General features: G+C 46.3%; 1 protein-coding gene across 1 annotated transcript; it reads right to left on the bottom strand.

Annotated features, from left to right (window-relative positions):
- Positions 1 to 7,468: 7,468 nt before the first annotated feature.
- LOC144103501 (uncharacterized) lies at positions 7,469 to 10,248 on the bottom strand. The gene is made up of 3 exons (XM_077636203.1): positions 10,054 to 10,248; positions 9,769 to 9,830; positions 7,469 to 9,676 (listed from the first exon to the last, which is right to left on the bottom strand). Exon 3 carries the CDS (start codon positions 9,630 to 9,632, stop codon positions 7,659 to 7,661), a length of 1,974 nt encoding a protein of 657 aa, XP_077492329.1. The 5' UTR covers positions 9,633 to 9,676; positions 9,769 to 9,830; positions 10,054 to 10,248; the 3' UTR covers positions 7,469 to 7,658.
- Between the last annotated feature and the right edge of the window lie 4,181 nt (positions 10,249 to 14,429).

The following is a 14,429-nucleotide window of genomic DNA, read 5'->3' as shown; positions in this document are numbered from 1 at the left end:
AAGACGACTGATGACCTGTTCAGCCAGTTGCACTTGACGTTGAGGCCGCGCTGCGCAAGGAATATTTCGCTTCTGCCGACCGAATTATAAGTTAAACAAAACAGCGTTTTGAGTAGTAGGGGATGGAATAGCTCATAAAACTAGAGAGCATCTTAACCAGCGCCGCTGAAGGTTGTCGGTATACAGCTGATGAACTAGAGGCGCCATTGGGGGTGCATGCAATTTATTTTGACTTGTGGAGACTCTAGGCGCAGTTTATGCTACGATCAACTGTTCTAAACGGTGCTGATTCTACCACAACTCTGGACGTTTTAGAGATCCTACAAAGGGAATCGCAAAACATTCGCGGGTTGATGGATCACGTCGTGACGTAATGTTCAGCTTCTGTTTCCCATACCAGCGTCTGTCCCTTCTAGCGAGTTCCCGGTTTCGAACCCGACTGCGGCGGCTGCGTTTTTATGGAGGAAAAACGCTAAGGCGCCCGTGTGCTGTGCGATGTCAGTGCACGTTAAAGATCCCCAGGTGGTTGAAATTATTCCGGAGCCCTCCACTACGGCACCTATTCTTCCTTTCTTCTTTCACTCCCTCCTTTATCCCGTCCCATACGGCGCGGTTCAGGTGTCCAACGATATATGAGACAGATACTGCGCCATTTCCTTTCCCCCCAAAAAACCAATTATTATTATTATTCTAGGGAACGCTCTTTTAGTGGTCCGCGCAGAATCAAAACGTATTTGCGCAACCGAACGACGCAAAAGAGGCTATCGCATTTTTTTATTTTGCATATACACAAAGAAAAAACGGCGCTCCTAAGTTTAAACGACGTCATCAGGGAGTTGTGAGCAGAGCAGCGCAGCGAGCAGCAACTTTTGGTCCCGCCTAAGCACCTAGAAAGAGCAGCACTGTCCGAAACGCCTGCTGCTTGCGTGCATTATTGGTAACTGTATACGTATACTGTAGAGCGTTTGCTTGAGTTGTGGTATTTAAACTGTTTTATGTTATGGTTTTGTTTATGCTCGAATGCTTTAATATGTATATATGTCAAATGTCAATAAAGATGTGCGCACTGAAAATTCATTTTGTAATTTTTTTCTTGTTAATGCTTGCATAATATGCACCATCAGGGGATCAGAAAAGCACTGCATTAGGAAAACAATTTTTTTCATGTAGTTGATTGTTCTCTCTCGGGACAAACTTGGACTGTAATATCTGAAAACCTAGGTGCATAAACAAAAATAACAAGTGAAAAAAAAAACTTGTTCGATCCTCCTCCCCCCACTGAAATTATACTTCCCGCGTCCCTGCCCTCATGGATCCGTTTTAGGGCCCTTGCTGTTTTTGATATATATCAATGGTATCTTCCACGATCTCTAATGCAAAATGCGACTGTATGCAGGTCATTGCGTCATTTATCAAAGAATCAAGTGTTCCTCTGACCATGATTATTTCCAGAGAAATTTGGACTGTATACAGTGCTGGTTTATTAAGTGGTAGATTTTGCAGCGATGGCGTAGAGGTAGAACATCCGCCTCGCGTGCAAGAGGACCGGGGTTCAAATCCTGGTGCCGCGCAATTCTCCACCGGGTTTAAAAAAAAAAATCCGCGTGTCGATGGAATTGCATAACCAGGCCTGGAGTGCTACCTGATCTCAGCGACGACAACCGACAACGCACTCCCTCACCAGAGCAGGATTTGGCCACCCTGGTGTAGAACTTGGCCACAACCTTCTATGATCAAACCAATTAACCCTCGGCCCTCAGTCCCCAGCGGCTGCAGAGCAACTGACCACGGCGGCGGTCAGACCTGTGACGCAGCGGAGGGTGCTAAGAATCTCTGGCTCCGGACAGGCCGCCATTGGAATCTGAACCTGGCAACGTTTAACGCTAGAACTTTAGCTAGTGAGGCTAGCCTAGCAGTGCTGGTTGAGGAACTAGCGGGAATTAAATGGGATGTGATAGGGCTTAGCGAAGTTAGGAGGACCGGTGAGGCGTATACAGTACTAAAGGACGGACACATACTGTGCTATCGCGGGTTAGAGGATAGACGAGAACTAGGTGTGGGTTTCCTCATCAATAAGGATATAGCTGGTAACGTAGAGGAATTCTACAGTATCAACGAGAGGGTAGCAGCTATAGCAATTAGGCTGAATAGGAGGTACAAGCTGAAAGTGGTGCAAGCCTACGCACCCACGTCCAGCCATGATGACCAGACCGTTGAAAGCTTCTATGAGGACGTAGAATCAGCAATGAATAAAGTAAAATCGCAGTACACTGTACTGATGGGCGACTTCAATGCGAAGGTGGGCAAGAAGCAGGCGGACGACCACGCAGTAGGTGACTATGGGATAGGCTCTAGAAATAGCAGGGGAGAGTTATTGGTCGAATTCGCGGATAGCAATAATTTACGGATCATGAATACCTTCTTCCGCAAACGAGAAAACAGGAAGTGGACCTGGAAGAGCCCCAATGGTGAGATTAAAAATGAAATCGACTTCATACTATGCGCTAAACCTGGCATCATTCAGGATGTGGCCGTCCTCGGAAGGGTGCGTTGCAGCGACCATAGAATGGTAAGGTCTAGAATTAGCTTAGACTTGAAGAGGGAACGGAAGAAGCTAGCGAAGAAGAAGACCATTAACGAGTTAGCCGTAAGAGGGAAAGCACAAGAGTTTAGGATAGCGCTGCAAAACAGATATTCGGCTTTAACTGAGGAAGATGATCTTGATGTTCATTCAATGCACGATAACCTGACATCAATAATTACGGAGTGCGCAGTAGAAGTAGGCGGTAGGACAGTTCGAAAAGATACCGGGAAGCTATCTCAGGTGACGAAAGATCTGATTAAGAAGCGCCAAAACATGAAGGCATCTAACACTACCGATAGAATAGAGCTAACGGAGCTATCAAAGTTAATAAATAAGCGCAAGGTAGCCGACATAAGGAAGTTTAATATGGAGAGAATCGAGCATGCTATAAAGAACGGAGGTAGCCTAAAAACAGTGAAGAGGAAACTAGGCATAGGTAAAAACCAGATGTATGCATTAAGAGACAAGCGGGGCAATGTCATTAGCAATATGGATAAGATAGTTAATGTAGCCGAAGAGTTCTACACAGACCTGTACAGTAGCCAATGTAATCGGAGCGCTAATGAGAACAGCAGTGCACAGCAATGCGTCATCCCGCCAGTAACGAAAGATGAAGTAAAGAAAGCCTTAGAAGCAATGAAAAGGGGAAAAGCAGCTGGGGAGGATCAGGTAACAGCAGATCTGTTGAAGGATGGAGGGGACATCGTGCTAGAAAAACTAGCCACCCTGTATACGCAATACCTTATGACCTCGACTGTACCAGAAGCTTGGAAGAATGCAAACATTATCTTAATTCATAAGAAGGGAGACGCCAAGGACTTGAAAAATTACAGGCCGATCAGCTTACTATCCGTTGCCTACAAAGTATTTACTAAGGTAATCGCTAATAGAGTCAGGGCAACGTTAGACTTTAATCAACCAAATGATCAGGCAGGCTTTCGTAAAGGATATTCCACAATAGATCATATTCACACTATCAATCAGGTGATAGAGAAATGCGCAGAATATAACCAACCTCTCTATATAGCTTTCATTGATTACGAGAAAGCATTCGACTCAGTGGAAACCTCAGCAGTCATACAGGCATTGCGTAATCAGGGGGTAGAAGAGCCTTATGTCAAAATACTGGAAGATATATATAGCAACTGCACAGCTACTATAGTCCTCCATAAAGTCAGCAATAAAATTCCAATAAGGAAGGGTGTCAGGCAAGGAGACACGATCTCGCCAATGCTTTTCACCGCATGTTTGCAAGAGGTTTTTCGAGGCCTGAATTGGGAACAGTTGGGAATAAGAATAAATGGAGAATACCTAAATAATCTGCGATTTGCTGATGACATTGCCTTGCTGAGTCACTCAGGAGGTGAACTGCAAATCATGATCAACGAGTTAGACAGGCAGAGCAGATCGATGGGTCTAAAAATTAACATGCAGAAAACCAAGGTAATGTTCAACAGCCTAGCAAGGGAACAACAGTTCACAGTTGGCAGGGAGAGCCTAGAAATTGTCCCGGAATACGTCTACTTAGGGCAGGTAGTGACAGCTGATCCGGATCATGAGAGGGAGATAACTAGAAGGATAAGAATGGGGTGGAGCGCATATGGCAAATTCTCGCAGATCATGAGTGGCAGTTTACCAATTTCCCTCAAGAGGAAAGTGTACAACAGCATAATCTTACCGGTACTCACCTACGGGGCAGAAACGTGGAGGCTAACGAAAAGAGTTCAGCTTAAGTTAAGGACAACGCAGCGAGCCATGGAAAGAAAAATGATAGGTGTAACGTTAAGAGATCGGAAGCGGGCAGAGTGGGTGAGGGAACAAACACGGGTTAATGACATCCTAGTCGAAATCAAGAGAAAGAAATGGGCTTGGGCAGGGCATGTAATGCGAAGGCAGGATAACCGCTGGTCTTTAAGGGTAACGGAGTGGGTTCCAAGAGAAAGTAAGCGTAGCAGGGGGCGGCAGAAAGTTAGGTGGGCGGATGAGATTAAGAAGTTTGCAGGCAAAGGGTGGATGCAGCTGGCAAAGGATAGGGTTAATTGGAGAGACATGGGAGAGGCCTTTGCCCTGCAGTGGGTGTAGTAAGGCTGATGATGATGATGATGATGATGATGATGAGATTTTTCTTAACCCCACTAAGTGTTAGTTTGTCTCCTTTACACGTAAACGCAACCCATCCCTGCCTAATTATACTTTAGATGCTGTACAGCTGTCGCAAGTGAGCGAATACAAATATTTGGAGTTTATTTTCCATCTAAACTAACTTGGAATAAGCATGTCCAATACATACCAGCAAGGGCTTGCAAAATGCTAAATTTCATCAAATGTATTTTCAGAAAAGCATCTGCGAAAACTAGAGAAATACTTTACTAACGTAAGATCTATTTCGGAGTACGCCTGTATGGTTTGGGATCCCCATACTAAACTTCTTTCCGACATGCTTGAAATGATAAAAAACCGTGCAGTTCGATTTGTCTGCAATATTTTTAACTCCACGTTTAGCGTTACATTACTAAGGGATTGGTTGGAATGGGAACTATTAAGCAGGGGCAGAGAAAATTTGCGGTGAGAAATGCTCTACAGAACGTATTTCGAAACAGTTAGACAGAGAAGCTTACATTTGTAGCGTGACCTACACTGGCCAAGGTTGACCAGTTTCACGTGCGTCCTGGAGATCCGTGCTGCATATGCGCGAGGAGCAGTGACGTCACAAATGTGAATAAAAAAAGTCTAGTGTTGAAGCTAAGAATCGAACCAGGGCCTTAAGCGTGTGAGGCGGAGACGTTACCACTATACCATGACGGCTCTTTTTTTTCTTAATCGCATAGAAATAATGCCGAAAAGAAAAATAAAAGCACGCTTACGGCAAAAAGCGCCAGGCCACCTTACCCCTGCATGACCACTCCTTCCAAAACATCAAAAGTCTGGGAGGCAAACACATGCATTCAGATCGGGGAGCCAATTAGGCAGCTCTTGCCGGACAGCATGTACGCCCTGCGTCAAAGCGCATTGTTCGCGAAACAAAGCTTTCGACGACCGTGGTGATTCGGAGTGGCGGTTCATAATGCGGCTCTTCCAGAGACTAGATAGTGCCACCAACATAAATATATCATATGGCACAACACTGTTTTTCTCCACAGGCAAAAAACGGATACTTTAGGGTGTGATGTCCATGTACTTCGTAATTGTTCGTTGTAAAATGTCCCAGAAGAAGATAGCATCAATGCACAGAATAAAACAATCATCAATTGTCTCTGATGTATTGCACAGGCGACAATTCACCGTTCATGGCCCAAGTATCTCCTTACCACGAAGCCACGGCTTCACAGGCAGCGTTGACGTGTGAAGCTTAAGGAAGAATGTTTTCGCTGCAGAAGAAATGCACATTTGTCTAACAGCTTTTAAAACGCCGGCGTCAAGGAACTTCAGAAAAGGTTGCCGATACAACGGTACATGGAACAAATACTCTGTAAGTGCCTGAGTCACCTGCCGTCTGGAGAGGCTATACAGGTAGCCTAAAGAAAGACGGACAGTGAGGAAATCCCATGCGTCAGCAATTTCCTTAATAAATCCCCATAAAGGCCCCTCACGAGTGTGCCCCGTAGGTGCGAATAGCAACAGTAAATGAGCGCTGAGACGCCTAAGTACAACTACAAAAACGGGTGGTTTGATGATTTGAAAACGAAAAACGCGAAACAAGCTTATGCACGAATAAGTGAACAAGGCCAATTCCACCAAACTCTAGATAAAGAATAGGTTTTCGCGACAAATGGGTACCCATTGCGAACGCCATACGAATGTAGCAAATATTGCGTGCATCACCTGACCTTTCTTCTTCGCACAGTGGAGAAGCTGCAAAACATCCGCAAGTTTTGGAAATAAAAAATGTTGAACACTTGAGCCCGAGCAAACACTGATATTTCCCCACCCATTAAAGCCTGGGTTTACCGTCTCATGGAGACTATCTGTTAATTCAAGTATGCAGCTCTGTTGCGAATTTGGTGAAGAGGAAGCCCAAGGCGGTGAAGGGGCCAGCAGTCCCAGCTTATGCCATCGTAATGACTTGGCAAAAACCTCTTGGATTTACCTATATTAAGGGCCACACTTGATACCTTGAAAACATATTCGGTCAAATACAAAACCTCAAGCACGCTCTTTTTGTCAGAACAAAAGAGGGCGACATCATCTTCATAGGCAAAATCTTGATTTCACACTGCGCCAGGAAGAAACCACGGATAGATGTGCATTTATTATTACGTAGGCAAGGGGGTTCAAGATATAAGGCAAACAACAAAGGCGATAAAGGAAAGCCTTGGCGAACAGATAATTTCAATGGAATAGGTTTGATTGGCTCTTGGTTAACAATTAGTCTTGTATGGGACTTCTTATAGCACAGCCTTATGCCTCAAAGAAAAACATCTCCATTATTCATTAGTTCCAACTCAGTACTGCTTGATGACTGAAGATTAGTCAATGTTCTTTAATTACCTGCTTAATTACCATAACTTTCTAAACTGGTGCTTTGCATTGTTCACAATTTCTTCCTGATATTTTCTTTTTTACAGCATTTTGTGCTTTGGGACGTTAAGCCCCATAAACCAATTCAATCTTTCTTTTTTGGCCACCTTTTTTGTGAAAACTTTTCTAGACTGTCACCTAAACAACCCGCGGGCTGCTGGACTAAAACATCTCCAATGCGAGACACACTGCCTTAGTATTTACGCATCAGGCACTCAAAAACTGAAATAAAGCACTCCAGACAGCGAAATGAAATACCTTATTCGTGCAAAACCCCAGAAAAGCGTTAGTATGGCTGAAGGAAATTATTTCGGATGGCAGGTCTCTGCAGCAGACATACCACACTGATACAACTGCTAGCCGCTTTATTCGTGAGCACACTTTGAGCCGACAGGATCGGCTCTAGGTCGCGCAGAATACTCCAAGACTGGAAGAAATCCATTTCCCCTTGGCTTGCCCTGTCTCGTAGACCCATGGCCATGCTGAAGGAACGATGTCAGACACATGGTGGAAACCTGCCTTTGACAAGGCTGCTAGAAGGTGGTGTGCTTGCTAATCATTTACTCGACGGCGTGGTATCCTTCCATCCGCCACCACCACTACGGAGGTTGAGCAGCAGCTGTTTAAGTGCTGGGGAGCGGCACACATCGTCGAACGCTGCTTCAAACGCCTCATGAACGCGCTGCAGCATGGTATCCACCTTGTTGATGTCGTGGGTTGCAGCTCGGTAGTTCTCAGTCGAGGCCTTACGCATGCGGAGGAAATTCGCTTTCAGGTCTTGCAGTTCTTCCTCCCTCAGCAGAATCTGCTTGCGCAGACGCTTTACCTCTGCCTGCAGCTCTTCTTGCTCGCGAATAGCATCCGGCAGGGAGGAGTTTCCCCGCCTTGAAAGCAATTCCTGCATGAGAAGCCTTTGCTCCGCGTTGGTGGCTGACAGCGTTCGATTCTTCTCGTTCAGTTTCCTTACCTTATTGAGGAGGAACTCGGAATGGCGGTCATAAAAATTCCGCAGCAAGACGATTTCTTTTTCTAGGCGTTCCACACGATCGTAAGCCTGGGCCCTCTGGCGACGAAGTTCCTCAGCCGGTTGGGCGCATAACGAAAGATTTGGGCACACGACGCCTGGTTTCTGCTTCACGTTTTTACCATTATTGTGTTCGGCGTGCAAATTTTCCTGGACGGATGCCGGCGTGCCTGAATCTACAGGAAGCAGCTTGTCTGACAGGCACGCCATCTCGCCCACGGCGAGCTGGCGGCTGTTGTGGCTACTTCCGGCCGGGGAACCGGCTTTAATCAGCTCGTCTCCGCCGGCTGGTGTCACACTGTGGAGGGGCGGCTTAGCCCCCCCCTCCCCCTGCAGCTTCAATTGGTCGGAAACAGTACCCGGCAGGGAGGAGTCGCCCAGTCTTGGCAGCAACTCCTGCATCAGACGCCTTTGCACCGCGTTGGCGGCTGACAGCCTACGGTTCTCCCCTTCCAGTTTCCTCAACTTATTGAGGAGGAACTCGCAATGGCGGTCATAAAATTTCTGCAGCAAGGCGATTTCTTTTTCTAGGCGGCCCACATGATCGTAAGCTTCGTCCCTCTGGCGACGAAGAAGCTGGTATGTCTTGCGACGAAGCTCCTCAGGCTGTAGGCCGCACAACGAAAGTTTAGGGCACACGGTGCTAGGTTTCTGCTTTACTTCGTTACCCTTATTTTGTTCGGCGGGCAAATTTTTTTCTACGGGTGCCTGCGTGCATGTATCTACAAGGAGCAGCTGGTCCGACACGCATGCCATCTCGTCCATGGTGAGCTGGCTGCAGTTGCGGCTGCTGCCGGCCGGGGCACCGGCTTTAGTAAGCTTGTCTCCGGCGGCTGGCCTCACACTGCGCAGGGGCGGCACCTTGGCCACAGCATTACCAGTGACTGGTGATTTCGCCGCGTCGTCGTTGACTGCCTCCAGCTTGTCGCTGCCAGACGGTGTGATGTTGAGGACATCACCTTTAAAGGGGTTGCTACTGCCAAGATCACTGTCACAGGAGAACTGGTTGCGCATAACTGTGTCTGGGCTTTCATCGGCGTGGAAGGCAATGCGTCCTCCTGGAGCCTCAGGCCTTGAAAACAGGCAAGCACCTTTGGGCTGTGACTCCTCTTTTGCAGAACCTGCACCACAAACATGCAACTCCGCTGACATTATTATCTTCCGCGGGCCATTTTTTACATCTCCATTCGCAGGAACCATACAGGTCTCTAACAAGGTGGGTTCCACGGTGCATGGATTACTTCTGTCAGACTGTGCCTCGCTGGGTTTGTTGTTGCCATTGATGGCCAAATGACGACCGCTGCTGTCGTCCTTGAACAGATCCACTAGAGGACTTGTGACTGCTCGTTGAATGCTGGGGCTGCAGTCCGCATTGCAGTCGCCACTATCGATGGCGCCCGCTGCCTCCAGCGATGGTGGTTGTTCAGCAAGTGCCGCGTCGTCCTTGTGTTCTGGAAGGGCAGCTGGGGTAGAGTTCGCATCGCCCAAGCGTTCAGCGTTGTCCATGATACCGTCTAAAACTTGTGTGCTCTTTCTGATCTCTAATAGTTCTGCAAATGAGACGCATTAAGGAGAAAATTGGTTTCAAGGAAGGCATGCAGCATCGCTACACTCACTGCCAGTGCTTACCAGTTCTACTTACACCGAGCTTCTGTGGAAAAACTTGGAACTCTAGCTGAAACGTGAACTGCAACGCGCATTTTCCTGCGGCACACAAATGATGAAGTCTCAAAAGAATTCCGGAAACATATGACGCTAACAAGAACGACATTCGATGCCTTATTGGCCTGGCGATATATCTCGCGTATATTTACTTAACAAGGCTGTATTGCTTAATTTGGTTCTAGCACTCCAAAAATCTATTTTATGCCTTGTGGGCAAGAGCTGAAAAGAAATGTTAGCAGCAGAAACCAACGAGGTGCCTCACCTGCCGAGAGCGTCGGGCAGCAGATGTATTCAGGGTAAGGATTGCTGCCGCCGCTGGTTCGCCTTAGTCCACAAAAATTTGTCTTGCTGTTGCAGGCCGTGGTTATCGCCCTCAGGGATGCAGCACCAGCAAGGCACCGTCATGTGGCGAGAAAAGGTAAGATTCGAACAATGGACTGTGCAACCTTGGGCCAGCATCAACGCTGTAGCGCATGCCTCTTTGTTGTCTTCATTTTCTTCTCTCTGCTTGCTGCATGGCAATAGCAAAAACCTTTATTCCCAAAATCAGCAGGCGAGAGTGTCCTTCCTATCAGTTAAGCGACACAAAATTGAAGAGGCTCCTTGGCTGTAACCTAAATTGAGACTGAGGGAGGCTTTATATCACTCAACCGATTATTTGAGCACTCAGAATTTCAACCCTTCGACCACTTATGACAAGTGTATTACTGTGAATAAAGAAATACCCTACAGGCTGCTGTACCTACTTTGTTTTCACTTCACTCTTTTTGTTCCTTTACTAGAGGAAGACGACCTTGAGCAAAACAAAAATGACGGCATAGGTCATCACGCTGTCATCAGAGAGTGTACTCTATCTTCCGCTGGAGGCAAGCGAAAACAGCTGACACGCCACCGCCAGAAATTACCCCTTGAGTCTTGCAAAAAGCGTGATACTTCTCAATTCTTCCAAAAAAATGTTAGCCGCAGCAGCACGACAAGCATTAATTGTTGGCAGAGTGCTGAACCAACTACACGTTCCAAGTGAAGTGGTCACGGAAGTGGCCGGCATGTAAGTTCTGAGCTACAGTTGACCGTCTTCGCCTGCTCTGCACACGTGAGGTGACGCTACGCTTTGTACAACTGTGCCTCTTCGCAGATGTTGCTTGAAAACTGAGGACTTGACAATTCCCATTTAGCCATGTTTTAACGCGAGAGCATTAAAATCCACCCTGCGGCAGAAAATCCGGTGTCGGTGTTGTCGGCGTCGGAGCTGTGAGCGAAAAAGCGTTGGAGGTCACTATGACAACCCGCACTGCAGGAATGTGAAAGCAAAGACGCCCCCTCGACACGGTTTGCCCCTCTTTGCCCTTCTTTTTGAATGACTGATTAGTTACAGACAGTTTGATTCCCTCTACTGGTCGCGAGGTTCGATGTTAATTCATCATTTCCTCGACTGCTGTAACCAATTGCCTTAATTAGTCAAATTCACTCTCATTATACGCTCTTTTCATTTCAATTGCCCATTTTGAGTTTTAAATCTAGCGCCACGGTTTGTTTCGGAATTTAACGCCATGATATGTTCCCGCCCATTTACTTGTTTCCCCAACCACTCGCTAAATTCACAACCAATCTCTATATTTTTGACATTTTAGCTCTAGTTAGTTAAATAACTAGTCATGCGAGTGACATCAGTAATTATGCGCATCATCCTCAAATCGTCTTCTATCGATTACAGTCATTCGTTTGATGCTATTCCTTCTGAGAACGCCCGAACATATGCGACACTTTTTAGTGACACGGTTTGGTGACACGACGCCTTCTACATAGCCTAGAAATGCGTTCGCATTGAAATAACGGTCACGACTCACTGAGTACAGGTGAATAGCCACCCGATACTTGGCCGATCCCCCAGTGTGGGTATGTGCCATCTTTTGATAGGCTAACAAGAACTACTACTCTGGCAGGTGGTGCCCAGACAGCAACATGGAAGCCAGATGGACGAACTAGGCCACGTGACCTTGCGTCGTCATCACAGCCTGCCAACTCTGACAGGCGACCGAAAAATTAACGATTGATCACTCGGGAAGAGCAACTTGGGCCGCACAAGCACTTGAATCACCTGCCATCGGAGGGGTGCGGCGCATCGCTAAACCACTGCACTACTGCACCAGGAGGGCTATGAGGACTCCCAGGGATCTACAACATTTGTCCGTAAAGTCTCTAGACTGAGACCATTAAAAAATGCGTTTAAGATTGAAATCATATGTGCAGCACCCCTTCAAAGTAGTCTCCCCTGAAATCTATACACAGCTTTTAATGCTTCTTGAGGTCTTGGAAACAGCTGAAAAACGCTTCTTTTGGCAGGGTTGTCAGCTCATTTGTCGTGGCGTCTTGAATGCTCTCCACGCTCTCCAACAAGCGACCTTTTAGGGCTCTCTTCAAACGAGGAAACAGGAAACAAATCGCATGGGGAGAGTTCAGGCGAGCACGGAATATGAAGAATACAGTGATGCTCTGCTTCGCGAGAAAGTTTGTCACACAGAGAGCATTGTGTGGCCTCTCGTTATCTTGAAGAAGTTTCCATTGTCCATTTACCCATAAATCAGGGTGACGGCGTCACACTGCGTCACGCATTTGTTGGAGCACGCCGATATAAAACTCCTGATTCACCGTCTGCCCTTGTGGGACGAACTCGCGGTGTATGACACCTCTGGCATCGAAACATTCTATCAGCATCGCCTTTGCTTTGTTCTGTCGCCGCACTTCTGTCGCTGTTTATGGAATCGTCGCCGCGAAGTCGCTTTAAGATCAGACGTATAGTCCACCATGTATATCTGGAATAAATCTGAATCTTACTAAGAGCTTATTTGTGCAGAACTCTTCGCGTTGAGAATGCTTCGTGTTAGGAAATCTGCCCCCACCGCATTTCGCAGTAATTTTCATCTTTTTTAAGGCTGATTAGGGATCCCTGAATGCCCTCTGTATCTTTGTCGGCATGCTGAAGCGGACAATAACCTGCTGCAGTGGGGCCTATACAGCACTGCTTTCTACAAGAGTGCGGCTCCTGATGGAGTCTATATTAAGGCTGTTCGAAGGACCCCCCTCCCCCCTCATTAGCCCCGGACCGTGCATCTCGGGTAGTGGGCAAATAAAAAAAAAGAATGTAGGAAGGAAAAAACTTAAGAGGGAAAGAAGGAAAGTAATAAATAAGGGTAGTGTGTTGTAGAGTTGATCTTCCTAGTGCTGAAGGGAAAATGGATATCCATACACCATATGAGATAAGTTGGAAGCTGAGAGGTTAAAAAGATAAAAAATTGTAGGGTACACTTATGGTAGGCTATGCCTTGCGGGTATGACGCGAAAGCATAGTAAATCCTCATATATGCAGAACGCCATTCTCTACTTTACATTCATACAACCCTGGGCGTCCTCATAGGCCTCCTGGCTCAGTGGTTAAGTGGCTAAGCGACGCGCCACTGCCCTGCGATGGCAAGTAGTCACAGTGGTAGGCCTTGAGCGGTCCACTTCTCGAGCGACCAATCATTAAAGAGAAAGCGACCAATAATCCTAAGTTAAAAAATAACCGAAAAGAAATGTGGAAGTGTTTAAAAACAAACGGTAGAGAATCAACTGGCATTCCGAGCCTAAAGATTGGCAATGTATTAGTTACAGATAACTATGAGAAGGCCTGCTACTTTAATACTTATTTCCAGTCTGCTTTCAAGACTTCATTCTATCATGAACTGCCGGTTACTCATGACGTCGTGTTAGAGCCTATGACCGAACACGTTGTGGCCTACAGTGGCGCTGCCAAATTGCTTGCTAACTTAGCTGTTTCCTCGGCAAATCAACCTGATGGACTACCTTCGATCCTACGTGTTAAAGGCTTGCTCAGACGTGATTGCATATTTACTGGTTTTGATATTTGAAAAATCCTTACGTTCTTCATCTTTACCTCCCGATTAGAGAACTGCAAATGTAGTCCCCAGTAATAAAAGCGGCCCAGAACACATCGTATCCAATTACACACAAATTTCGCTCAAATGTGTATGCAGTAAAATGGCAGAACATATAATGTACATCGCAGTAACAAAGCATTTAGAAAGCAATAGTTTTTGCATTGACTCCCGGCATTGTATTAGATTTGGGCATTCGTGTTTGACGCAACTCTTGGAATTCATCAATGATCTTTTTGTTTCACTTGGCCTTAGTGCACCGATTGACTGCATATTTCTTAACATTAAAAAGCGTTTGATTCTGTTTCCTATGTTTTGTTGTTGTATAAATTATCTTTTCTAGGTCTTCTCCCTTTGCTAATTGAATTTATTAAGTGCTATCTACAGGATCTCAAGCAACGCATTGCAATTAATGGCTCACAATCTGATTATGTTGCAGTCACCTCTGGAGTCCACCAGGGATCTGTTTTGGGGCCCTTGCTGTTTCTGATATATATCAATGACATTGTTCACGATCTGTCATGCGAAATACGACAGTATGCAGGTGATTGCGTCATTCATCACATCATCTTGTGTTGCTCTAACCATGATTATCTCCAGAGGAATTTCCACTGTATAAAGCGCTAGTGTATTAAATGGCAAATGTCTCTTAACCCCACTAAGTGTCACTTTGTCTCCTTTACACGTAAACACAACCCATCCA

The sequence above is a fragment of the Amblyomma americanum genome, chromosome 1 (assembly GCF_052857255.1).
Source record: "Amblyomma americanum isolate KBUSLIRL-KWMA chromosome 1, ASM5285725v1, whole genome shotgun sequence".
Lineage (NCBI taxonomy): Eukaryota > Metazoa > Arthropoda > Arachnida > Ixodida > Ixodidae > Amblyomma > Amblyomma americanum.
This window is presented reverse-complemented; position numbering and strand designations above follow the sequence as displayed.